The 26,735-nt window shown below is 43.5% G+C and overlaps 1 protein-coding gene across 2 annotated transcripts in view; it reads left to right on the forward strand.

The window, feature by feature from the left end:
• The window catches only part of LOC109293449 (S-adenosyl-L-methionine-dependent tRNA 4-demethylwyosine synthase-like), a 172,609-nt gene that overhangs the window by 38,106 nt on the left and 107,768 nt on the right, over nt 1-26,735 (forward strand). For both annotated transcript variants that reach the window (XM_019511364.1, XM_019511365.1), the window contains exons 9-11: nt 6,780-6,832; nt 9,802-9,920; nt 21,461-21,570. In XM_019511364.1, the coding sequence (XP_019366909.1) occupies nt 6,780-6,832; nt 9,802-9,920; nt 21,461-21,570 (282 nt within the window). The remainder of the gene's footprint in view (nt 1-6,779; nt 6,833-9,801; nt 9,921-21,460; nt 21,571-26,735) is intronic.

Raw genomic sequence — 26,735 nt, forward strand, 5'->3', positions numbered from 1 at the left:
ATTGGCACCAGCCTCATGTTCCCACAGTCCAGTGATGCAGCTGGGGGCCATGTGGTGCTGGAGGCTGGCTGGCATGCAGGGAAGCAGTGAAAGCGGCGGCAGGCAGAGGCTTCTGGTTGAGGGCTGAGCAGGCGCAACTGGGCTGGGCCAGCCTTGCTGCTCTGTCCTGCCACTGGTTTCCCTGGGTCCTACCACCCTGGCTTCTGTCATCTTTGACAGCCAGCCAGGAGCAAATAAATATAATTTTTTTAGGGGCCTGAAGGGCCGGATGCAGCCCACAGGCTGTATTTTGCCTGCCCCTGTGGTAGCTTATTAGTTGATTTCTTTCTGAAAATGTGACTGTGATATTAGACTCTGGTTCGATTGTTGGAACAGACTGTTACCCAACAGTTATCAGTTTTAGCATTATTACTAGACTACACCCATTTCTCTCAAAAGCTGACTTGAAGGCTGTTAGTCATGCCTGTTATAACACAGACTTGATTAGAGAAATTCATGGATGTTTGGCAGGTTCTATCTTATTCGGAATGCATCATTCAGAGTAGGCTGATGTGGTAAACACATCCCTGCTTTTGAAGCTCTTGCACTGTTCGTAAGGATTTTTTGTTGTCTTCTGATCCTGTTCATGATTAAGATATTTTAGGGGCTTGACTTCTATGAATACCGGGTTGTTGAAGAATTAATCAGACCATTTGTGCAGTGATGTTCCAAGGCACAATCCACCAAATTGTGCTTAGAGAATACTGTCCAGAAAGCAGGTTTTTTTATTATCTGGAATATACGGTAAAAGCTGCGCTATCCGGCATCTTACAAGCCAGCATGCTTCACTAACTGGCATGCCGGCTTGTAAGATAAAGTGAAACTGGAAGTGCCCACTGCGGCACTTCCGGTTTCCCTGAGCTCCCATGGACTAGGGCAAAGCAGCCTGCGCTGCTGAGCCCTCACGGCCCAGGGGCATAACAGGCTGCGCAGGGCCTGCCTCCCTGTCCCATGGGGCCCATGGGATGGGCAGCGATGCCTTGGCAGGGGCAGAGGGACGCCCCAGAAGTGGCAGCTGGGACTGCTCAATTAACTGGCATATTTTGTTATCCAGCATCCCCCGTTCCTGGGGGATGCCGGATAACAGAGCTTTTACTGTACTGAAAGCACAGGCTTAAGCTTGTTGTTTATGTGTTAGGTGTCTTAAAAGGTAAGAAACTTACAATTTCTTTGCTATCACCCAGGAACTGATAATAAAGACAACTGACTACATTAGGCATGTCCTTGGGACTGTTGTCAGCATAAACTCAGATAAAAAGACCCCAGGAGCTGGATCTGAGACTCCCATTGTAAACCAATTTTTTGAGTGCTTTAGGCTAAGAAAGACTTGCCATAGAGCCAAGGAAGAGTAGTAGTGAAAGTGATGTGGCAGGACTGATGCAAGAGGTGAGCTGGCTTGAGTTACTGATGGTGTCTTTTTAAACAACTACAATCTGGTGTCATTACCAATTATACCCAGTATTTCTCATACAGTTTTTTGTATTCTCTTCGCCTGAGTAACTTAAGCTGGTTTGCTGCCCGTGTTGATGGATAATGGGCTTTACTGAAATTTGAGTGTGTGTTTTCTTAATTAAAATGTCCATACATACACTATTTAAATATAGTCAGTCTGTGCAGAGAGAAGTTTTACTTGGCTTAGGACTCTGCAAATACTTAGCAGGTCCTAAATTCACTAGGATGGCTGTATGGGTAACTCCTGCCAAACCTTCCATACAATCTACCCAACTAGTAAAGAGCTTGGCTTGCCAGCTGCTTAAATTGCTTATAAGCTGCTCTGCAGATCCGTATGATATTTCTTCCAATCCCCAAAGCTCTGATTCCTGGCAGAGGCTACCTGGATGAGTCAGACCCTTTTCATCACTAAAATTGGCTGAGGACCTCCAGCCCCTTTTGGTATGGAGCCAAGTTATAAGAGTTGATGAAGGTGTGGGATTCTCTTAGTCTTCTGGGGAGGATTGTGGATGCTCACAGGGTCCTCCTGTGCTCTCCTGTGTAGTCCTTTCCTGGAGAAATAAGCTTTGTGGAGGTTAGGCCTCAGGATTTCATCACCTGTCACAATTTCTCATTGTTTCATTACCTTGCACTGCTCAATAGGGGATTCAGGCAGGTAGATTTTGCCTTCAATTTATTTTTAATATAATTTCTATCTTAAAAGGCAATAATGTTAAGACACACTGACGTTCAGGGTTATAATCTGGGAGAAGAGAAGTCTCGCATGAATACTGCTGATGAACTACACACAACTCCTGAATAAGTAACTGATTCTCATAGAAACATAGAGCACCAGAATTATATTGATAGATCTGGTTCAGAACTTTTGGTTGAAGGAAGAGCATGCGGCATTGTATTGACACAAGTTGTTTAATACAAATTTAAAAAAAAACATGCAACCTTTGGGGGGGCTCTCAGTTGAAATCAGATTCTGGACACAAGAGAGACTCAGCTGTGCAAGATGGTATAGCTCCATTAAATTTAATCAGCCTGGCCCATATATGTCTTGACCATCAGTAGTTGATTCTCCCTCGTTAACTTTTTCTTAACTTTGAATACAGCATCGTAAGGCTGCTCCTTTGTGGGGCTGAGAGTTGTCCACTCTCATTGAGTTGAGTAGGAGGGATGGCTGCTCAATTACTAACAGGAGTAGCCCTTAATGGGTGTTATGCATGTTGTATGACCTCCTTTTCTACTCACGCAGTTTAAGCTTGCAGGTCCATCCAACTCAAATGCCACCCTTATTTAATACTAACTGTCACACTGGCTTGATCTCATTGGGGTTACAGAGGTGGCTAAACGGGGCAGAGATCCATTTGCCCCCACCATCTAGTCATAATGCAGAGTGTCCAACAACTTCGTAAGTAAAGGCTGGACTGTAAAAACAAAAGTTCTTCCCTTCCCCAGGGTTGGCAGGGCTTGGTTCTTTGTGCTGACTGGCAGGTTTTTAGGTTGAGCTCATGCAGTTTGGCAAGGAGGAGGACTTGGTTCATAGACTTTCATTTGGCTGAAGAGCAGAAACAGAAACATCTGCTGGAACTAGCAATGAAAAACTCACTAGCTGAGGTGACCATTCAGGTTTAGGCATGCCCAATCTGCCTTACTGAGTAAACAGCCTGGCTCATGGTGTGAATGGCACCCAGTGGGTTTTTCCAAATCCTTTTCATGCATCTTCTAATTTTGGAGGTGATTTTTATTGTGCAGGCATCTGGGTGCTTGAGCACATTCCAGAGAGGGAAATTTAAGGTAATACTAGTATTCAGTGCATAATGAGCATGGCCACTGCACTTGGCAGCACAGCTTGGGAAGGAGGTGAGCAGCCAGCTGTGGCAAAAGAACAGGCTAGGGGCTATTTAGAAAAGCTGGACATATACAGATCCATGGGGCTGGATGGGATTCACCTGAGGGTGCTGAGGGAGTTGGCTGATGTGGTTGCAGAGTCACTGGCCATGGTTTTTGAAAATGTATGGCAATCAAGAGGGTTCCCGGATGACTGGAAAAGGGCAGATGTAGTACCCATCTTTAAGAAAGGGAAAAAGGAGGATCCAGGGAATTACAGACCAGTCAGCCTCACCTTAGTTGCTGGAAAATTCAGGGAGCAGGTCCTAAAAGAATCCATTTCTAAGCCCTTGGAGAAGGAGCAGGTGATTAGGAACAGTCAGCATGGATTCACCAAGGGCAAGTCATGCCTGACCAACCTGATTGCCTTCTATGATGTGACTGGTTCTGTGGATGTGGGGAGACCAGTGGATGTGGTGTACCTTGACTTTATCAAGGCTTTTGATATGGTCTCCCAGCCCCGCTTTGCCATCCCAATCAAGGAGGAGGGGCTGGGAGACCCTTATCTCTTAGTGTCAGCTGTGTGACTGAGGCCAGCGCTGGGAGATCCTTATTACAGGCTCCCCAGGCTGTTCACTACCCAGCTCGCCACCCAGAACTGAGCAGGGAACAGGCTCTCCAGCCCCCACTCTGTGGGCTGGGGACTGTCTCAGTCAGGGGTAGGTCCCAGTCCCATGCCTCGATTGGTTGATTGAGGTGCGGGGCTTAGAAAGAGCTGTGGGGAAGGTGAGGTGGGGGATGGGCAGGTCCCAGTCCCCATCCCCTGCCTCGATCCACTGGTAGCACAGCTAACAGTGAGCTGACTCCCCTGCAGCTCTTTCCCTTACCCCTGATTGGGGAACTGGAGCCGGAAGCTCCCTGCTGCCAGGACAGGGGAACATTGTCCCTGCGCTGGCAGCAGGCAACACCCCCAGGGGCAGGATGTAGTGTCCTAGCCCCAGCCAGGAGCAAGTGACTCCCTGCCAACCCCTGAGCTAGCAACCAGGGGGAACCTAGAGCTCCCCTGGTGGTGGCAATGGCCCATTATAGGGCCTCAAGAAGTGGGAGCTGTTTGCTGCCATTAGCAGCAAATCTACTCCTGCTTTCCTGCACATGTAGATGCCTACCTGGGAGCGTTTACTTGTGTAAACCACTCCTGGATCTAATGCATGTGTAGACACACCCAGAGAGACGTAGACAAATTGGAGGACTGGACCAAAAGAAATCTCATGAGGTTCAGTAAGGACACGTGCAAAGTCCTGCACTTATGATCGAACAATCCCATGCACCGGTACAGGCTGGGAGCTGACTGGCTAAGCAGCGGTTCTGCAGAAAAGGACCTGGGGGTTACAGTGGACAGTATGCTGAATATGAGCCAACAATGTGCCCTTGTCAAGAAGGCTAATGGCATACTGGGCTGAATTGGTAGGAGTGTTACCAGCAGATCAAGGGAAGTGACAATTCACCTGTATTCAGTACTGGTGAGGCCACATCTGGAGTACTGTTTAGTTCTGAGCCCCCATTACAGAAGTGATGTGGACAAATTGGAGCGAGTCCAGCAGAGGGCAATGAAAATGGTTAGGGGGCTGGGGGACATGACTTATGAAGAGAGGGTGGAGGAATAGGGCTTATTTAGTCTGGAGGAGAGAAGACTGAGGAGAGATTTAATAGCAGCCTTTGAGTACCTGAAGGGGGTTCCAAAGAGGATGGGACTGGACTGTTCTCAGTGGGGGCAGATGACAGAACAAGGAGCAGTAGTCTCAAGTTGCAGCAAGGGAAGTTCTGTTAGATATTAGAAAGAAATTTCTCATTAGGAGGATAGTAAAACATTGGAACAGGTTACCCAGAGAAGTTGTGGAGTCTCCATCCTTGGAGAGTTTTGCCCAGAATGAAGAAAGATGAAGATACTTCCTCTGTCATTCAGACAATGTTGTCTTGAGGCCTCTAGTGCCCACCATAAATATGCAAGCGACTGTCTTGCTTATTTACTGGCCTGTCTGAATTCAGGGTGGACTCAGCTCCATTTCGTGGATAAATGTTGGTGTTTTGAATGAGCTAGAGCTATGTGGTTTTCCTTCTGACATCTTGGATTTGCAGGAAGTAAGAAAAAGCAGGGACACAGTGATGTGTGCAGACTTTTTTCCCTCCATTTTATCCCTTTCACAGTGTTTATTGTCACATCTACTGGTACTTCCAGAGGGGTAGGGGTGCAACAGATAAAGGTTTTCTTGGCTGATACCAATAGCCAATTATTAACCAGCCATATCAGTCGGTACTGATTTGATAACCAATTTGGTTACATGTGACGCTGGAGGTTGCTGGCACGTGCCAAAAAAAAAGGTTTATTTGTATCAGTACTTTAAAATGCATTTTTAAAGGTCTTTAAAAAACCTCAGAGAGTCCCAAGCCCACAGCAGGCAGCCTACATCCATCCTCGCCCCACTTAGCTCTTCCCTGCTTAAAAGCATCCCTGTGCTTAAAAATGGTGACTGCAGCACTTAAACTAAAGCTCATTTACTGTGGGCTTGGGGCTCTCAGCTCTGTGGCCTTTGATCTGGTGGCTCCAGGCTAGCCACGCATCCCCTGCCCACCTGGCAGCAGGAGGCACAATTTGCTGACCTCACGGCTGCTGGGTGGGCAGGGGGTACGCGGCTGGTGTGGTGCTCCCGAGGGAAAGGCAGCAAAGTGGGGAGCCCTGAGCCCACAGCGAGCAGCCTACATCTGCCCCGCACACAAATTGTGGGGGGGGGGCTCATGCCCCATCCCCTGCTTCCCCCAAGGGTGTGTGCAGTGGCGGGGAGCCACTCCCACCCCCCAGCACCCTCTGAACAAGCCGCCTGTGGCTCCATCCCGCTCCCCACCCCAGCCCCAGGTCCCATTCACTGCCCTGGCTGGGCAGCACCTCCAGCCTTGATCTGCCCTCCCCCCACACTCATTCCCTCCCCCATGCTCTTTCCCCTCCACAGACTTACCTGCAAGGAGCTGCTCTCCATGCTATCCGATTGTCTGGCAATGCACATGCGTGTAGGCACACACAAGCACTCAGGACCCCTTGTAGGCTAGAATGCTGCCCACCTGCAAGGGGAAACCCGCTGTTTCCCGAGGGAACCCAGCCATTCAGGGGCCCGGCCCTGCAGACGAGAGGAAACCTAGGTGTCCAGGGGATCCGGCCAGAAGGCATAATTAATTATATTTATCGGAGAACATTATTAACTAAACGGCCAATAAAAGCCAGTAGCCAATAATATAAATTTCTCTTTTTATTGGTGCTGATTCAATATGCAACCAATATGCAGAGGGATGGGGGAAGGGGAAGGATAAGAGGAGTAGCAGCAGTAAGAGGTTAATGCCTAAGGAATAGATTCCCTTTTTGTGCCAATTACTGACATTTAAAATCAGCTGTATTATTTGTTTTCCCTCTTCCTATTCAGGCTACAGACTGATTGGAAGCCATTCTGGTGTGAAGCTTTGTCGGTGGACAAAGGTATTTCTTTCTCTCTCTCTCTCTCTCTCTCTCTCTCTCTCTCTCTCTCCTAACAAAAGGAAAGTACTAGAGACCTAAAGGTGTGACAGTCATGTATCTGAAATAATCTTTAAAAACCTATTTCCTGTAAGATTGGCTTCTGGGCTGCCATTTTGCATTGGTAGGTTAAATCCCTGTCACTTAGGGTAGAAATATATATGATTGAGACACAGATGTCAGAGCTACTCTGTGTCATTTTGGGGTGTTTGCTGTTACCATTGTTGTACCCCTGTCTACAGGAATACACGTTATCGAAAGAACAAGGTTGAAAAAGCAAACCAGTTGCATTGCAGCATTAAACTTAGTATAGGTGTAGCAGGCTGCTGAAATCTCTCTGTAATTAATATTTCTGGTTTGCTCAGGCTATATTCCTCCCTGTGTCTAAGGATTTGTCAAACAGTGAGATGAACTTTATTTAAAAGTAACTACGCTGTTGCTAGTCTTTTAATTAATTAGATATAAATGATGGCTTCCCTTTCCAAGTCATACAGTTCTGTGTATTGTGGGACATTGTAAAGGATCTGCTTTTCCCACTTGGTGACTAGGTAATGTTACATATTTTGGGCGTAGCATGCATGCAATTTACTGATGTGTGCAATATTATTAAAAGTAAAGGCCGTGGGAATAAGCACTTACTGAAAGTGCTGTCACATCTTTGTTTCCTGTGCACTGGCAGCAGTAAGTTCTCTGGTCTCTCTCCCTCCTTTGCTGCATTATTAGCTGTGTTTGTTTTCAAAAGAGCTTATTGAATGATGATTTTTTTTTTTTTATTGAAATGCCTGATATCAGTGAGGTGTTGCAGCAAAACATCCTCACCTATGAATAGCTTAAAGAGCACCCTGCTGTACTATCATGAATATTTTGTAAGGCGTATTGATCCAGCTAACTTTTTGCTGTTTGCATTTTTCTTTAGATGCTTGTTCCTTCTATTGTTTGTTTTCTTGTTAACATAAGAGCAGGCTATGAGATGCTTAAAAGAAAAAAGTTGTGAGACTTTGTTAAAGCTGCAAATGAGAAGAGGAGAATGAATGGGTTTGTTAGAGAGTGCCACGACTTCAAGTAGCGCTATAAAAGCCATTTAACAAAAGTAAATAGGAATACACTGTGTTTAGATGGGGGCATGCCATTTTTAGATGGGTTGGGTGTATGGCAGTGGAATAAACTACAGCAGAAATGGGTTCTGGAAAATCAGTTTGCTTGACCTCTGTCACCAATTTCCCAATGTTCCTCAGTTGATTTCAATAGAACTGGTCCTGGCTTAAACCAGCAGAAGGCAGAATCAGGCCTGCTTTTCATTTAAACTGGACAAGAATATCTCAGTTAAAAGTATTTATTCTTAGGCATGCCATAGAAAATAATTAGCATGTTCAAAATTCATATTTCTGTGTTTGTCATTAGATCATTGATTGTAGGTTTTTATACGATCTATATGCATGATATGGTCTCAAAAAATACACATCTTCTAAAATCTTTCCGTATGACATTTGGCATCTTCTGTGGGGAATGGGATAAACCTTTTTATTCTTAATCTAACTACATGCTTAAACTTTTGTTACCTGTATTGCCTTTCTTATGGGATGAGACTTAATTTTGAATCTGTGGGGCTGTTAGCTCAGGTTGATTACAAGTTATTTTGTTATATTCCTGTACCTCATTTTATAGTGGTAGAGATTGTCCCCTGTTTATTAGTATTTCTTAATTGAATGAAAGGCGGTCTTAATTTCAGAAAGCAACTTGCATTCTAAATAGATTGTAAATGCCTACAGGATGAGTGCAGCACTCCCATTGTCAAAATAATATTGTGGTTTTATCGGTGAAGCCAACTACTGGTGTGAATGAGAGTTTACAGGATCAGGCTATTTATTTGAATTAGAGTTGGAAAAGGTACTAGTCTTTTAGGAAACTAAAAATTAGTGGGAGGTTATTATGCAGCCTTTAAATGTATTTTTGTTGCTCTTTGTACTAGGTTTTTACAGTAATGTTCCTTTTAATGCTAAGAGGTTTAACCCAGTTCGTTTGGGTGTTGATAGAGAAAATTTAGTATGGCTACACGCTTGAGTAAAAGACACTGGTGTATGCTTATGCACGTGAAAAATTAATGTTTAAACTAAAGGATGCAGTTGTTTCCTTCTAGCAAAGGAGAGTCAAATGTTTGAGCGCTGAATCAGTGTTTGTATAAGGACATGTATAAGGTGCTATAGCAGGGGCAGGCAATTATTTTGGGCGGAGGGCCGCTTACTGAGTTGTGGCAAGCCATCAAGGGCCGCACGACAGGCAGTCAGGGGCAGATAAATGTTAATTTTCTAATTTTTTCGTGGTCCCGCGGGCCGGATAGAATGGCCTGGCGGGCTGCATTTTGCCCACACCTGTGCTATAGTGTACACTGATGTATGACCGTTTGCCATGAATTTTCTCAAAAAGACTGTCTCTTTCCTTGGTGTGACCTATGGCTCCCAAGTTAGCCTGTCTTGTAGAATTTCTGCCTAGATGGATTAGAACATCATGGTGATTATTAGTTGAAAAGTGCACAGCTGCTAGGGGAGCAAATGACTGGTTGGCATTGGATATGGACAGTAGATATGGATATGACATAATTTAAAATCAAAGGATGCAGAGCTTGAAGGGGAATGCTTTGTAGTGGGTACTACAGTAGAGGGAACTTTAACCTCTGTTGCAAGGCATTGATTCTACTTTAAATGAAGTTTTCTTTTCTTAGAGTACCTAAGCAGCTTTGTTGATACTCTGGTTTTTGGCTCTATTATGTCCATTACACTGAGACTAAATTTGTTCCACGGTTTCCTTTCTTAAATAAAGCTGGAGCTGTCAAAGCTGCTTGGTTTTTTTTCCAAGGCAGCTTGACTTTTTGCATCATTTGGCTGTAGACCGTGTGTTAAATTTCTGTGTTGTTCTGTTTTCTTTCCTGCTTCTAGTCGATGCTCCGAGGCAGAGGAGGCTGCTACAAACATACTTTTTATGGCATTGAGAGTCACCGATGCATGGAGGCCACCCCGAGCCTGGCTTGTGCGAACAAATGCGTATTTTGCTGGAGGTAAGGTACTGCTGCTCTTTGCCTTTGGGGAGCATCACTCCATTACATAGCGTGTTACTCGTGCATTTACAATATCTCTCCCTGGATTCTCTGCATGAGAAAAACCACCACTCCCAGGAATTTTGCAGACCTATTTTTAAAAAAGCAAAACAGCAGTGTTTCAGTTGACCAGTTCTGATTTGTTGTGAACTCTTTATAGCATGGAGTTTTGTTGTCAGGCCTGGCAACACATGGCTGTGGTCCAGCATGGCTATGTGTTGGCCTGTGGAAACCTAGCTTGCCTCACTGTTCTTCCAGTTCTCTTCCAGTTTTTAATCCATTATGATGATATTATTTTCTTTAAAAAAAAAAAAGAAAAAGAAAAAAATCCTTTTACAAAGTGCAGTTTGAAAGCTAATTATCTAATATATGTTCTCATTATTTTGATACGTAGGGGTTGTAGGAAAAGAATTTCAAAAGCATCTTTGAGTTTCTTGAGTCTTTAAAGCTGACGCGCAAGAGCCGACCAAGAAATTGAATATGCAACCTACACTCCTTTTACCTTTACGTTTAGGGCTCCCCCCTCTTGCAGTGGTTATGTTCAATGCATAAAAAGGCAATTTCCTAGTCATTCATTTTGGGACTTGCTTCAGTTAGAAAATAAGAATCAGCTTCCATGTTGTGCAAGAATTTGGTATCTTTAAATGTTTTATATTCTATGAAACTGCCATGCACTCTCTCTCTCTGTCTCTTCCTTTTTTCTAAGTATTGTCTCCAGTAACTCAATAGCATACCTTGTAGTTGAAAAGTGAAACAGGTTAACTGGTGGCTTATTAAGACTACAGTTAAAAAAACAAAAACCCAATAGTATGTTTCTATCACCAAAGTGACCCCTCTTAGAAGATGAATTACCCTGTTAAAAGTGCCCTAAGGGTGAATGAGCTTTATCAGAATCTGAGCTGTAAGATCAGATCTGCATCAGCAGTCCTCCTTCAGGCAAGTGGCTTGACTTCAGTGAAGTTTCTTGCCAGACTGGGGAGTGTAGGAGAGGCCTGACCCTAAATAAAAACAGCGATATGAAAATATGATGAATGGGAGGAGCTGAAAGCTTCTCAGTCATTCTTTCTGCAGCTGATGAACTAATTTAGTATCATTCCAGCTATACCTGACTTGGCTGTCCTTTCTGTCCAAGAACGCTTAGTCGCCACTCATTTTCAGTTCAGAGGTCTGAATGATTAGGATGAGCTCGTGAGAAAAGTTGCATACTGATATGCGTCAGTTGCTTGCTGATTTTGATAGTCTACAACTTTGAATAATGCAAATACTTAACAACAGCAGCAATATAATGCTGTGCTATTGATGTACTCCAAAAAGTATACATCCCCATTATGTAAGTGCTTGGTATAATCATTACGTATTAACCATGTTTAAATCCATGTCAGGGAGCTTTAATTTAAAACGTTAATTAGTACTGTAGTCCGATAGGCTTTTATCACTTCATGGCTTGAAAAGAGTCACCGAACAGCATATCTAGCAAGTGTTTTTATCCAGTCTTTTCCACAGTGTATAAATAATAGTTCAGTAGCTGGAAACAGAACATTATTCTCATTTCTGGACTTCAGTTTTTAACAGTGGAGTTAACTGTGTAGCAGTAACAGCACCAATAAGAGGAAAATTGCCCAGTGCATAACTGTGTATCCAGTCTTAACAGGGGGCATTTCATAAATGCCAAATAGAAAGCAGTGAAACAACCAAAGTGGAGCTCTTTGGTACCTTATGCTTTACTGCAGAAGATGTAATAAGTGTTTTTTTCCCTCTATAATAGCCTGGCTTTAGTATAGCCTATTGGCAGGAACGTGTCTTTTGATTGAGACTATATCCGAGATGCTAAGCATGTGTCAATTGGAAGATAACAGCCATTGAGATAAATTGCCCAGGCTGACACCCACTGTATGACTGACACACAAATCTGTGGATATTATTTTTTACTCTAAAAATCCTGGAAATGGAGGAGCTCTAACCATAACTAATACTGAGAAATTGATTTAACTAATAGTGACGAAGGCAGCACAAACTAATCACTTTTTCTAAAGGATGCAGAGAAACATTCTCATATATTTACCTTGTGGGGATGAAATTGGTCTCATTAGACTGTTCATTATGGATGGATGTTCTTGGTTTCCTCTGGGATCTGTAGTAAATTCCAGGCACTTGCGGGGGGCCTCCTCATCAGTTTTATGAGGATATCTGGCTACAGCTTACAGGATAATTTTGAGCACTAGCCGAGCTCATGCTTTGTCATGGGTGGCCAGGTCTGGTGGTTGCTCAAGGTCTGAAGAAGCAACCAAGATCTAAGGGGAGTCTGCAGAGTCCAAGTGTAGTGAAGCTGAAATCCAGGAGATCCATGCGTTAAAAAGAGGGCAGAGCACAGGGTCAGGAGACCACCTGGCTTAGGTATCTGAGAGATCAAACCGGAGTTGGGTTAGGGAGCCAAAGGGTCAGGCCGAACTCCAGGTCTGTGAGCAAGGTAGGTAGAGAATCCATCAGAGAGTTGGTAGGGGCACAAGCCAAGGGCAAGGCAATCTTGGTACAAGATTCAGTCTTGTTGCTCGGACACTTCCTCTTCCCGGTCAAGGGTTTTTATAGAAGGGGTAAAGGATCAGCTGGCCCTGGCTGGCCACTCCAGTTGCAAAGAGTAGATAGTTCACTAGGCCCAGATAATGGGTTCTGCTCACCTGTGTCCACCCCAGTGCTCAGCTGAGGAGGTGGCAGACCAGGAGGAGTGGCAAGCTGAGGCCCCAGGTTCAAGAATCGGGGTGAGACCCAGGTTCCATTATACTGCCTATGTTACTGGGGGCAAAGTACTTGGTCTCCTGGGCCTCTGTCCCACACCTGTAAAATGGGAATAATGATACTGGTTCACTATTGCGAAGCCTTCAAATACTAGAGGCTTGGAGTTCTCCGAAAAAGCACAGAAAATACAGTGTTCTTATAAGGAATAGAAGACAGAACTTGCTTTGGTTAGAATGAATCCTGAAGCACCATTTATGTGGGCTGCGTGCTGTCTCTGGATCTCTGATGCTTGGAGAACTGCTGGAATCTTGTTCTATCACACATGGGTTTCCTTGCCTTTGGCTTGGACTTGGCAGACACACACTTCTTTCCTTGACTACACTAGGGGTGACGCAGCATTGCTACAATAGTCCTCCCACCTTCCAAGCCTGTTTAAAATCCCAAGTTTGTGAGGAGAAGAACTAGAGTCCTATTTTAGTCTTTATTAGGAAACTCTGCTCTAAGCAGCTAATGAGTCGTCTGCAGGCGGGGGGTGGAATAGCTGGCTTGTAGTGTAGTGTGTTGGCAGAGCGACATGTATATTTGGGGTGGAGACAGGGACGGGGGAATCTTACATAATAGCTGCCTTCTCTGTATACCTGTGGCAAGCCAACGCAATTTATAAACACCACATTCAGCTCAACTTCTGGGTAATGCTGTTTAAAACAATCAGCCATGGCGAGCTCATTAAGTTAAATGAACTTACTGACAGATGATTCTAAATGTAGAAGTATCAACAGACCCTCCTGCTGGAGTAGTATTAATACATTACCTTTTTATAATTGCTAGTTCCCATCTGTGCTGTTGGAGATACACGAGTCAATGATTTTGCTCCAAAGCTAGTATTTATTTATTTTTTAAAATATAGATTTTGCTTCTAGCTGGCCCTGCCAGTCAGCTCTGCATGCTGTTACAGATAAGACGGCGATGAATTTTGTACTGCTTGATCTCTTGCATTAGGATTTTGACTCAAAGGCATGTATGGATTCCTCCAGCGTCTCTAACAACCTTGGAGCCATGTTCTGGCTGTCCCAGGACAGGAGGAGAAAAGGTCAAGGAGCCCTTTGTTTTTCCTTTCCATCACTCTGGGCAAGAGATGGCTTTAATTTGGCTCAAGAGCAGATATGATGGGGGGGGCGCTGGCTACTTACAACTGTGGTTGTTTGGGATGAAGGCAGCGTGTCTAGGTGGGACTGCTATCCTGTCCTTTGCAAGAACTCTCTCTGCAGGGTGGACCTTAATTTTAACAGTATGGCTGGACTCCCTTCACCACATGCTTTCTCTTCACGCCTTTTGTTAGTCTAATACCACTCTTTACCACTGCTGGAAAACACCAATGGCCTTTTCTGTCTCTTTACTGTTTACTCTTTTCTGTCCTGCCCTGTACAGTGATTGGTAAGATAACTCATCCCGCACTTTCTTTAGTGCATTGCTGCTATCTGCTAATACAGTAGCTTCTTCAGAACAGGCAAGCGGTAGTCTTTGTGTTTAAGGGTGTTCTCATTTCACATTTAAGACGGCAAGTCTCTTGCAATGGGAGGAGGAAATACCTCAATTGCTATAATATACATGAGCACACCTAACTAGTAATTCATTTGACAAAAAAAGCATGTCACCATTCACTGTTTCTTTCACGCACTCTCATTGCATTTGTTGCATCTCTTCAACTTGTTGTCTAAACAGAGAAGTGTGTGACCGCATCTCTTGGTCGATTTGAAATGTGGACTGAATTTTCCGATACTCTCTCTATTATGGCCTGATCACTAGACAAAGCTGATTTGATTACATCCTCTGGCTGAGCATCTAAAACCTAATCAATTATTGTGGAGAAATGGAGCAGTTGAATAAGATTTCATTTAATATGTTTTATTATTTTGTATCTGAGTAGGAGGCAAGCAGACAGAGTAAAATAGCCCATAAAGAAATTGGCTCATATTTCTTCTTTTAGCTTTATGTTGTTTACAACAATATTTGAAGGCCACGGTGCCTTCACTATACAGTGAGCTGAGCTTTTGGTACCTCACATTTCTCGGTAACAACAGTGTATAAAATCTCAGTGTGTATTGCCAAAGCCAGCGTTCAAAATTCATGCCCCTATGAGTCCTGAGGTTTAAAGAAACAGCATAAACAATGGCAACAACCTCCACCGTCCCACTGCCCTCCTTCCCTCCCCCCCTTCATATCCTGACTCTTAACTTTGTATAACAAAGCTAAAACAGTAGATCCTCATTTAATAATGACTCCAGAAGCAGAGGATTTTCAGGGAAATGTCAATGATTAAATCGCCAGAGTGGGCAGCAGTGGAGTGTAGTCACCGAACATATTTAGAACTGAGGCCAGTAAGGAAGAGGAGCCCTTTCTGGTCTCAATATCCACCTCTGCTTAATAAGCCAAGCGTCATCATCTCCTAAGATATAGTTCTGTTGACAAAAACAGGGGAGCTGGATAATAACGTTATCTGGATTGGTTTGCTCTTGTGTTCAGCCTTTTGGTATTAGTAAAACCACGGGACTGAACTGTTGCTCAGTGACTTATTTTACCTTGCATAACTGGTAAATTTGTCCCACCAGTTTCAACCTGTTAACAGGGCCCAATGCTGCAATGCTTCCTCTTATCTGACACCAGGGGGAATGCTCCTGTGAATGAGATAGATGAGTTTCAAAATCCCCGTGTAGGGGCTGATACCAGCAATAAATGGGGAAACAGTGCACTAGCAAAGAGGTGTCTGAATGTGGAGCAGGTTGGGTGAATGTGTGACACCTTTCAGAGTCCTCTAGGCTCCTTGGACTCTGTTGCTGCTTCTCTTAGTGATGTAGCAATCTATTTGAGGTGCTCCAAGCGTGGTATAAGCGTCTAGTTAGATCCTGTCTTGCCAAACTGAGGAAGTATGGGATGAGGGAGGAGTCAGTACAATAACGCTTTGCATGTAAGTAGAATCTTCTACGTGAGGCTTTCCAAAGTGCTTTTCTGGGGGTAGCGTTAGGTAGTGATGAGGATACTGAAGACACACTGGGCCACTGAGCGACTGAGCAATCATATGTATGGTCCAGTGTCGAAGGAACTAGAGCAGGGTAGACAACCCCTCTGCCAGCATGCCAGAGCGTGGCACATGACTGCATTTTGCTTGGCACTTGCAACCTTGTCGAAGGGGCCAGGCCTGCACTGCCACAATAAGGATCGGGCTCCTCGTGAGGCCCCTGCCATCTGTCCCTGGCATGCCAACATTTTACACGTCAAGGTTGTGCGTGTTTTTGGCACTCTGCCCAAAAATGTTGCTGATCCCTGTACTAGAGTATGACCTAGGAGATCTAGGTGCTAATCTGGTCACCACCAGTGAGTTTATTGGTTGACCTTAAGTCACTTACTTCTTTGTTTCAGTTTTCCCTGTTTATAAAGTATGAATAATGATGCATTTCTGGTGTGTAAATCACTTGGGGTTCCATAGAAGAAAAACGGGTTGGAGGAGCTAGGTATTAATCATGTTCCCATTCTTTTTCCAGTTCTAATAGCTTCCTGGCATTGAAACCCATACTTTTCATCTCCTGAAACAGAGTTATTTAATGTCTCATACTTTTATGTTGCTGGACTTCTATGTTCACTCTGATTTTTGTAATAGAGTGCTATGGCATCAACACTGACTGTAATAAACTGCAAATGCTCCCTTTTCTCCATTAAATATAGTATGTGCTTGGTGAACTGGCATCTAGTTTCACACATCCTTTTTTGGCAGAGTGCTAGAAGTATTCTTATGAACTGATCTGAAAGAAGTTTCTACATCCTGTCATTCCTGGTAATTAAGGAACGGCTCTAAGAGATGACATTGGTTGTTATCTGTATCTTCTTAGGAAAGCAATATTGCATATGTGATCACCAGGCAGAACTCTGAGAGGCACTAGGTACCTGCAGCCCTTTTCTCCCGTCAGCTCTGGGGATTTGGTCTCATACTTGGGAGTACACATTTCAGAATTGGTTTGCTCCTTCTGCACTTCTCTTTTATTAGTGTTTACGCATGCATTTCGAAGGACTTCACTAGAAAAAGTAGCCTCTAAGTAACTCTGTCACTCTTGCGCCCATCTCTTTCCCTTCCTCCACATTTCAGCCTGCAAAATACCGCAAGCAACACTTAACCAATAGAAAGGTATCTTTATGGCTTAAAAATACTGCTGCTGATAGAAGATGATCATTATCAATTCTGTTGCACTGTGCTAGCCTAGCTAGAGCTGGACAAATGATGGACTGTTTGAAACGAAGGGCTGAAATTTGTATGTGAAGGGAGGAGAAACGTAAGGTCTGACAGAAACAAACCTATAGGTGTGTGGTTTTGGGGAGGTTTTTTGGATGAAATGAGAAACCATTCCATTTATTGTGGGCCAGCTTGAATTGTTTTATTTGAAACAAAATGAAATCTTTCATTTTGGGGTTTCTTAATCCTGCAAGAGACTGTATTTCTTTAAACTTTTAACAAAAAGGATGCTATTTTGAAACGAGGTCAAAGTTTTTTATTTTTAAAAAATGGCCAACTTCTAGCATTTCAGAAATGAAATGTTTCACTGTGATTTTCGTAAGATGTTTCAAGACTTTTGAAATGATTCCTGTATTTTTCAGCAGAACTATTTGTCAGATTTACTCAATTTGATAATCTAAAACATTTTTGTTGAATTTCCCATTTATGAAAATACTTTCACCCAGCTCTAAACGTAAGCCACCACTCACAGGTAATAATTATATCTAGTATCTAACAGGAGAAAGCCTCTGTAGAAACACTGATAGCACTGTGCACTTTCCTAGAGGAACCTTAATAGGTTTTTATAATTAACAACACTCATTTTTTCTTTTTTTCCTCCTAGGTGAGCTCCTCTTATCAGAAAAGTAAAATATTTCTTTGTATTAGTAATATTTATTCCAAAAGGACTTGACAAATACTAGGCAGGCAGGAAGGATAACCGGAAGTTGTATTGAGAGTCAGCTGAAGAGCCACAATTATTTCCAAACATCTTGACTCCCAGTCCCCAGCGACTTTCTTCTCCAGGCTGTCCATGGAAATTTAATGTTTTCTTTCTTCTGGCTTTTTCTCCCAACCTAAGCATTTCCTGGACAGGCAAAGACTCACATTTCCAGTTCTCTTGCATTATATCTTTATTATTGAGAGACTTCTTTTTTTAGAACAGGAAAAAGGCTCCTTGGTCTGTAAAGGTTTTGCCGTAATTTCACTGACCTTTTTCCATTATCAGAGTTAATAGTGCTTATGGAATTTGCTCCAGGTAGTAAACTAGCAGCTACTTCATTAAAATAACTTGTAATGATCTGGGAGTTGTACATGCAGTTGCAGCCCTTCCTGAGAAAGTTATGATTAAGTGCCAGGGTCATTGGTAGCATTGGTAAATGATACAGATAGATCAAAGGACTGACAAGAATACAAATAAGGTTCATTTGTAGGCCATATTGATTTGCCAAGGGACATCTGAGAACTCCCAATGGAGTTTAGCTTCTGTCTTTCATCAGTTTCTCACAGCATTGTGCTAAAGCAATCATGACTTGTAATCAGAATAGCAGAGCGGCCTCTTTTAGTGGGCATGGTTTGAATCTGAAAGTTATCTAATACAACAGGTAATTTTTAGCATAATGTATTATTGCTGAAAGGGCAAGGAAGTCGCCCACAATTACCTGCTTGGTCAGGATTTGAGCAGTTACTTATGCAGGTATTCTCGGAGGCCTTAGGGTCTGCTAGTGAATGAAGGGGTGAGAACGAAATATTGGCTCTGCCAGCGATTGGGAAGCACGATCTACAAAGTCATGAAATATGCTTGGTTTCCACATTGAAGAGGACTGCAGATGCCAAATAAGCCACGTGTAGACATGACCCAGTGTATTTTATTAAACCCTTATGCATTAAAATCAAGGTCTATACGACACTTGCAATTAAGGGCTGTCCAGAGTCCATCAAGAGCCTATTGATTTTTCTGCCAAGTCAGCCTATTAAATATGCATGGCATAAGCTTTGTAATTTAAACAAGTAAGAGTTTTTTTGTATAAATACCTTTTTTATAGTTAGCTTTGACAAAAAAAATTCCATGTTGGCAGCATCAAAAAACAAATTGTAGAAAGTCCGAAAAAAGAACTGCTTCACGTTGAGACCCATCTTTGTTGCAAGAAGGAAAAGTGTCAGTAAGAGAATATGTTCATGACCTGGAGAAGGTACATTTGGTTTGAAGGCCCACTTAAGAATTTTGAACCTTCCAAAATGCAAAGTTAAAGGGGTTTGCTTCTCCCCCCTTAATTCCCCCCACCGCCCTTTACAGCCCACTGAAAGTAATGGGAGCTTTCTGGTTGAGTTCATTGGGCACAGACTTGCTCTTTAATTCTGGATTGCACTTTCCTGCCCTACTTTAACTACTATGTGTAACTGGAAGCCTGAAAATGGCAAGTGATCATTTGCAAAGGTATGGTCTTGCTTCACAGGCAAGTCTTTTGGGGCAGCTGAGGAACTGTATTGAAGACTGAGGTCAGCTGGTCAGAAAACACTTGTCAAACCACTTCTGAAATATCCTTTTCTAAGAATCATAGAGAAGTGAGACTGGCAGGGACCTCAGCAAATCATCAATCCCAACCCCCTGCTCAACGTAGGATCACCTGTCTAAGCCATCTTAGAAAAGTGTTTCTTTAACCTATGCTTAAAAACTTTGGGAGCAGACTCTTGCAGGCACCCTTAGAACATCAAAAATATCTTCAAAACTTGCCACAGGTAAAGCATGGGAGGAAAGGTACTTTCAATACCCTGACCCAGCAAGGGTAGTAAGTTGTTTGGATTGGTTTATTACCTGAACTGAATTACTTGAGCCATGCAAGGTTTTTAGCTAGTAGGCCTCGTTCTGTATTCTTTGCCTATCCAACTCCTGCAGAATATTTTGTTTCTAGCAGAATATTTTGTTCCTTCTCTGATGCTTTAATAAACTATTCTCAAAGCTGGGCTGAAATTGATAGTGCTGGCTCTCAAACAAGAAAATACAGGAGCAGTTTGAGAATGAACCAGCAGTCTTGAGATTTTCAGTTCCAAATATGAGCACGCTTGGGGAGGGGGTAGAGAAAAAGAAGAGGATTACTGGAAAAATTCTTATACTGGGGCTTCCAAAAGGGAAAGAAAGATGAGAATGAGAAGCACAGAAATCGTTTATTATTTTTGAAAGGTGAAGTTTTAGGGCCCGAGGTTTTTTTTTTTCCCCCCTTCGTATTTTTGCCCAATTTAACTTTATTGATTTAGGATTTACCTCTGATTCCCCCAGGTGAAAGCAAGAAGAGAATCAGGTCTATAGGCTGGAGCCCCTTTCTGCATTGCCGTTGGCGACATGCAAATTAAGCAAAAATGGAGTAATTCTAGGTTTTTGGTTTGGCAGTTCAGATGTCTGGTATTTAGCTCTGTTAACTCTAGGTGGATTTATAGAACTTCTACCAAACTAAAGGAGAACTGCAGAGAAATGCAGAAATTCTCACCAGAGTGGATGGCCTGTAGAAAAAGAGTCTGTGGGGACTAAACTAGCTAGGAGAAATGAGATTAGTAAAAGTGCCGTCAGTTGGGTAGGGAGGCTGAACACTGTGGGCCTGTTCCAGTTATCTTGCATGTAGGAGATCAGTTGTTTTTATTTCTGCAGTGTATTTTAGTGCATTTTTGTTTTAAATGTCCAGTTTCAATAATTCTGTAGGTAATAAATCACAGAAGCAAAACAAAACCTCCAGCTGAATACATTTTGCAAATTAACTGGATCTATCACAGATGCATCTCTGGCATATTGTAAGCTACCCAATTCCTTTTTATATTTTAAGCTGGCTGATATCCATTTGACTCTGGGACATCACTTGAAGGGTAAGACTGTACAGCTGTTGTGTAATAATACCAGTCCTTTCATTGGCCATTGAGGACAGCACCTGCATCTCACTGTCCAGCTAAAAGGCTTGGTTCCTGCCTGTTTGAATGTATCCTGCTGTTGTGACTGCTAGATCATTCTCTGTTGGGGAGGTCTGGCTGGCAGCAGTGTCATCCTGGTTGATCAACAAACCCCTGCTGTTAATCCACATGATGAAGTTAGGCTTCAAAGTGACCCTCAAGGCTCAGGTCTCTGTCTGGGTACAAGAAAAATTGAGTGCCAGTGCAGGGGTGTATTTAGTGTAGGTTAATGCTAGTGGTAGGATTTTGCAGGTGTGTGGCTGGGTATCATTATGTTATCTTGCCTTTTAAATGATGCTACAGCTATCTGAGTGGTAGAGAAACTGCTTTTGATACGTTTTAAAAGGCAGGCTTGGGAACAAAAAATCATAAGCTGGCTGAACACTGGGAACCAAGACTTAACATTTGATACTGATTTTATAGCACATTATAATCTACATGATTTCTGAATTCTTCTCACATACCACAAAGGTGATAAAGACCATCCCCATTTTGGATAGGCATTGATCTCCCAGTAATCCCTTTCTTTTCCTCTAGTAACCATTTGTCTGCTATGCCTGGGAATTTTTCTCCCCCTCATGTTTCACAGCTCTATGAATTCCCTTTTACTATGGATGTGTGCTTGCTTTTCTCCTCAGACCTGAAGAAGAACGTCTTGCCTCTGAAAGCTTGTCTAACTCTATCCCAGCACTGCAGTTGGTCTCCAATAAAGTATATCTTCCAAAGAAATCCTTGTCTCTTTGATACGTTACCAATTTGCAACAAATCAATCCAGTATCTCTTCCTTCAGGCACCATACAAATCCTGTGGGTACAGAATGGCGATGGAAATTGGACCAACCTGAAAGGATCTTGCAGGAAGCTATTGAAAACCATCAGAGCTTGATCAAGCAATTCAGAGGTAAGTGTGGGCTAGCCTTCTTCTTAATGGAACTCTTAGGAGTATCCAAGTGGACACCAATGCAATATGAATCAAAATCTCTGTAGCCTGCAGAGCACTAGAAAAGAAATGAGGGAGTTGTACACACATCACTGGGAAATTTTTCTGGAACATTATTTACTCTACTATCCTGGGTCTGTCTTGATTACAGCACTAGCCACTGAGTTACTGGCTGCTGTTGTCTGGGGGCTGAATGGGACTCCCTCTCAAACACCAAACAGCGATGTGGTGTAGTCCTTACTTGTCAGCAGTTCCCGTGATGCTTGAGCCAGGCTGAGTGGCCTTTTACAACACAAAATGTGAAGGACAGGAAAGAACGGAAAGTAATCTCCATTTAACTGGAGCAGAGTGAGTGCTATGTAGCCTCAGTGGATTGGCATTTGTAAGCTCGTGCCTGAATTCTCCAACCAACTAGTTTAGGGACTCAATTTTTGCATCTTGAAGGATTTTGCCCGTAGAACTCCAGCTGTTGTCACTGTAAATTGGTAGCTTTCAGCACCTCTGGAAACCAGGCCACTGGCCATGTACTCCGAATCCTTACTGGTTTTTCTTCCTATGTGGGTTACTTGTTAGCAAAGCCCCTTTCTCCCGTCTCCTCCAAAAACAGGAAACTCAGTTATTTAGCCAAGGTCAATTTTTATGCATAAGAGAAGCCAGCCAGCAATGTTCTTTCTTATTGGCACTGGAGGTTGTGTGAGTGTCAGGAGGGAAATGAAACATCCATAAAATGTGCAAGGCAAGTCTTTGTCTTGGATGTCGTTTTGGGAACCCATTTGTTTATCTTGGCTGAACACAGAGAAAACCCGATAGAGTAGAAACAAGACGGGCAGAAATTTTAATTGGCAGAAAGGAGCGATTCTGTCATGTTAGTTGGCGTTATAGAATAGCAAGACTAAGTGGTTAGATTCAGTAGGCTCCATTTCTCCTTTATCACAGTGTGGCCGATTTAAATCCTCTTGCGTTCTGAGAGATGTGTTTTTGGGGTCTAATTCTGACGGAGCTCATTTCATGCAACAAGGTCTGACTATGTTATCTCCTGCTGCCTGTAATGTGTGCTTGCGGGGAAAGTCCAGGTATGCAGCTTATGAGGAGACTGGAGCAGGGCAGTGATGAAGAAGTCAGGGCTGAGGTGCTCAAGTGGGGTAGGGAGCAAGCAAAGTTCCTGAGATGAAGTGGATGGGACGGTGATTGGTCCTGGTGGTGTGTCTTGCTTCTTACTCACCCTAGCACTGTTAACTAGCCATCGAGATGGAGATAGTGCCCTTTCAAGAAGCTGCAGAATGTGCTTCTCAGCCTCCTTTGCTTCATTTGCTCTGTGTGGATGGGGAGAGCAACATAGAGGAGAGCCGGAACAGAGGCCACAGTAGTAGCCTCCCTCCAGCTCAGTCTGGAAATCCTCAGGATTTCACTGCTGCTGGTGAAATGCAGCTCAGCAGGTGTCCTACCTGGAAGAAACCTTGGCTTGAAAATTTTGTCCGAGTGAAAAGTAGGCTGCATGGCAAATTTGGGCCCAAAGGTCACAGCAGCTGTCTGGAATAGAGACTTGCTTTAACCTAGGGTGAGAGTGATCATGTTTAGCACTTAGGGTATAATCCTACTGTATGTACATTTTTCAAAGTTGTTTTTCATATTATTGGGTTAAAATAAAATAAAATCAAATCAGAAGTCCAAAAAGCATTTTCCCTTCTTGAATCAAACTCGACTTAAAATAACTGACTGATAAGGGTTTTCACTGGATTCCCCTTGCATGTTATTTTGACTCTGAGGGCTTTAATATATGGAGTTACTGAGACAGTATTATAGTGTTTTTGGGGATAAGTATTCTGAATATGCAGTAATGGGACGGGATTGAGTTGTAGTGTAGTGCTTTCTTAGGGGGAAAAGGTGCATTGCTCAGAGCGAAAAAAGCTGAAGATGTTCCACTTTCTATACTGTCCCACCCTGCTTGCTGAAACCAGAGTGCAGGGGAATCTTTAAATGGTGTTTCAATATTTGAAGTGTAACAGTTCCCTTTTCCGTCTCATTTTTTTCCCTCCTCTTGTTCCTCCCTTTCTAGTTCCCCGTCTGCCCCAAATGTAGATGGCAGTATTTGGGAATTTGAGGTAGAAGTACCGTGGATCTCATCAAAAAATGCTTGTGCAGGGGAAAAAAAAAGAAATATTAATTCTCTTTTCTGGAGCTTTATTTTCTATGAAGCCAATTGTGAAAGATTCCATTAAACTTGCACGTACATCGGCAGCTCAATTATATTTGACCTTGAGCTCTGATAAGAGCTTGGAAAGTGTCACGGATTAGAATTATACTGAGAAAAAACAAATGTGACGTCAAATTTTAGGGTGATGGATTGTAGCAGGCTTCCTGCCCTGAAGGTATTGAAGCAAAAAGGCATTTTGAAGAGAGAGGAAGAATAGGAAAAGGGAAACAAAGCCCAGTGACTGGCTTAAGTTGCACTGTGAATTTTATATAGCTGTTCCTTAAAGTGCCTAGAGAAGAGGAGAGCATGAGCAAAGAAGGAACTGGATTAGAAGAACGTGTAGCCACTGGAAGCTGAAAGGTGCATGGCACCTTGGAAGATCCAGCTTCCTTATGTGGTGCTGAGCCTGAATTGTTCTCCGTCCGGATCCTAAGTGCCTCAGGGCAGAGCACACAGCTGTGCAGTGCCACAAGAAGTCCATCAGCATGTCCACAAATAGTACGTTGGATTTAATTATGATAGATTAAAAGAGAGCAAGGTTTAAGCAGTGTGAGAAGCTAGATTGCTTTGTGGTTTAGGGAGGAGCAGTTTGCGGAGAAGACAGATGACAACTCGATTCTGTAGATTTTACATCGCTCTGGCTTGCTGTGGAGTGCCACAGAATAACTCGTGACTTCAGTCAAGTTACCCTACTGGGCACAGGTGTTTGAGGATAGATGCCCCCACAAGATAGAGTGGACCTAGAATATCAAGGCTACAGTGGAAGAAGAGCCTTTCTAGTGTGCTGTAACCTGAGAATCAATGGGGCTTTCAAATTACATGATGTTATTCAGATTACATTGCAATTTATTGTTTGAATTAATTTGCATTTTGGGGTCTGATCTCTCATAATATCTTAACTCAGGGCAGTCCAACTGGTGGCCTGTGGGCTGCATGATGCCAGCAAGGGGTTAAATTGTAGCACCCAGGCTCCCATCTGTCTCCTGCTCCCCACATTGCCCCAGCTCCCTCTTCTGGCTCCCTCTGCAGGGGGCAGGACAGGGTGGTGCAGCATGTTGCAGCTTACAGTGCTGGGGAGCCTGCACCTGGGGTGCCTGAGGTGTGATGCTGCAGGGGAGCACATGACTGGGGAACATAGGGTAGGGTGCAGGGTGCCTGCGTGTGTGGCGCAGTTGGGTGGGGTGCATGGTGGTGCAGTGTGTGTGGGGCTGGGGGGAAGGGGTTTGGAGTTGTAGGCCATGTGGTGTGTATTACCACTGGATTTATGACCCAGAGGCCTTGTTCTGGGTGGACCTAAACCCTTGCACTAACCACAGCCTTTCCATTCGATAATAGGCAAATTTCTTGATACACAGTGATAGCAGAAAAGACTAATACAAGCAGTTCTATAGCTACCAATCGTAGAGCTGTCATCAGAGTCGAGATACGTCTGGCCAGGACATGAGCTTCACTCTGAGGTTCTATTGAATGTCATATGGCAGCAGCCTGGCGGTTAGAGGCCAAGGTGGCCCTCCCTCCCCCTTCCTCTCCCCGGTTTGGTGGATGAGACGGGCTGGTGGTATGCCTTCTGTCCATGGTGCCTCGGGTTCCCCTCTCGGGGACCCTTCTGTCCATGTGGCCTCAGGTTTCCATCTCAGGGACCCTTTTCAGGGATGGGGAACCCTTTGTTGCTCTAAAATCTGTTTTTGTATTCTTTTCCCCTCCTGATGACTCTTGATCCATGGCTATTGCGGATTGGTCTCTCTGTGGTCATCATACTGTCCACGTTCTGTTCTATCAGCATATTCCTTTTTGTCACAAATACATTACATACATGCATCCTAATTTGGGTTTTCGAGGCCTTCTTCTAATTTGGTCTGTTCCCTCAAAACTGGAACCTCAGGCCCCTGCTCTCTTGGGCCTTGTGAGCTGGTGTCACCGTGTTATGTTACGGAACAGTGTGGTATATGCCCACTATTTCCCAGGCTATGCCTATATCCGTTAGCCTTGTTGTGTTAGACACCCTGTGAGAATTATGCGACTGTGTGGCCAGGTCTGTAGAAATCAATTAACCCTTGCTGCCACCCTGGACTGTTGGTCTAATGCATATATATATTGCCTATAAGCCAATTCCCAAAAGCAAACCTCTAAATACCATTTTCTGGCCATCCCTGTGTGGCCCTGAGGACACACACCTGGGCACGCAGCCCCCTGGCCGCTTAAAATTTGGACCTGAAGTTATGATAGCAGGTCAGTTCCTCTGAGTAACTGCTTGTGTGTAGATTCCTGCCACACAATAAATGCAAAGACATTTACCTCTCATTGTGCAGACAGGCAGTTATTGTCGAATAGGTGGTGTACTGTAAGTTCACACTGTGCATAGCCTTACATTTGGTTTTGAAGTCTATCCTTTGTGTCCACGCACATACTTGCCGCCACGTCCCAGAGGAAATGGCAGACTTGTCTTATTAATCTAATTCATTATTGATCCCATTTACTCTTGGAAAAGGAGCTATTCAATAAAAGGATGCAGAATAATTTGGGTTTTCCCTTTGCAGTCAGTCCATTTGTACGCAGGGTTGTTTTTTTTTGTGTGCATGCTTAAAAATGAAACCCTCTCCATCTCTATGCTGTTGTCCTGCTTTGTACAGTTTTGAAGCCCAACAACATTAATTAATGCCATATAATTCTCCATTAGTGTAACTGATGGAGAGAGATCTCATTGATTGGGTAGTAAAGTAGACAGGTGTAGGATAGTTTATTTGATGGATATTTTTTCTTGGTACTGACTAGTAAATCCCTGTGTCCTTCACAAGGGCAGATGCACAATAGAAACATAACTCAAAAATAGAAGAGCAGGTATCGTAGATGTGACAGTCCTGGATTAGGAAAGTGAGATCTCGGCTGGAGTGGGAAATCCTGGTGGTTTGAGTGGAGGGGACACGAGTGAGAG

Source organism: Gavialis gangeticus, unplaced genomic scaffold (assembly GCF_001723915.1).
Source record: "Gavialis gangeticus isolate Ggan-Ray unplaced genomic scaffold, GavGan_comp1, whole genome shotgun sequence".
Lineage (NCBI taxonomy): Eukaryota > Metazoa > Chordata > Crocodylia > Gavialidae > Gavialis > Gavialis gangeticus.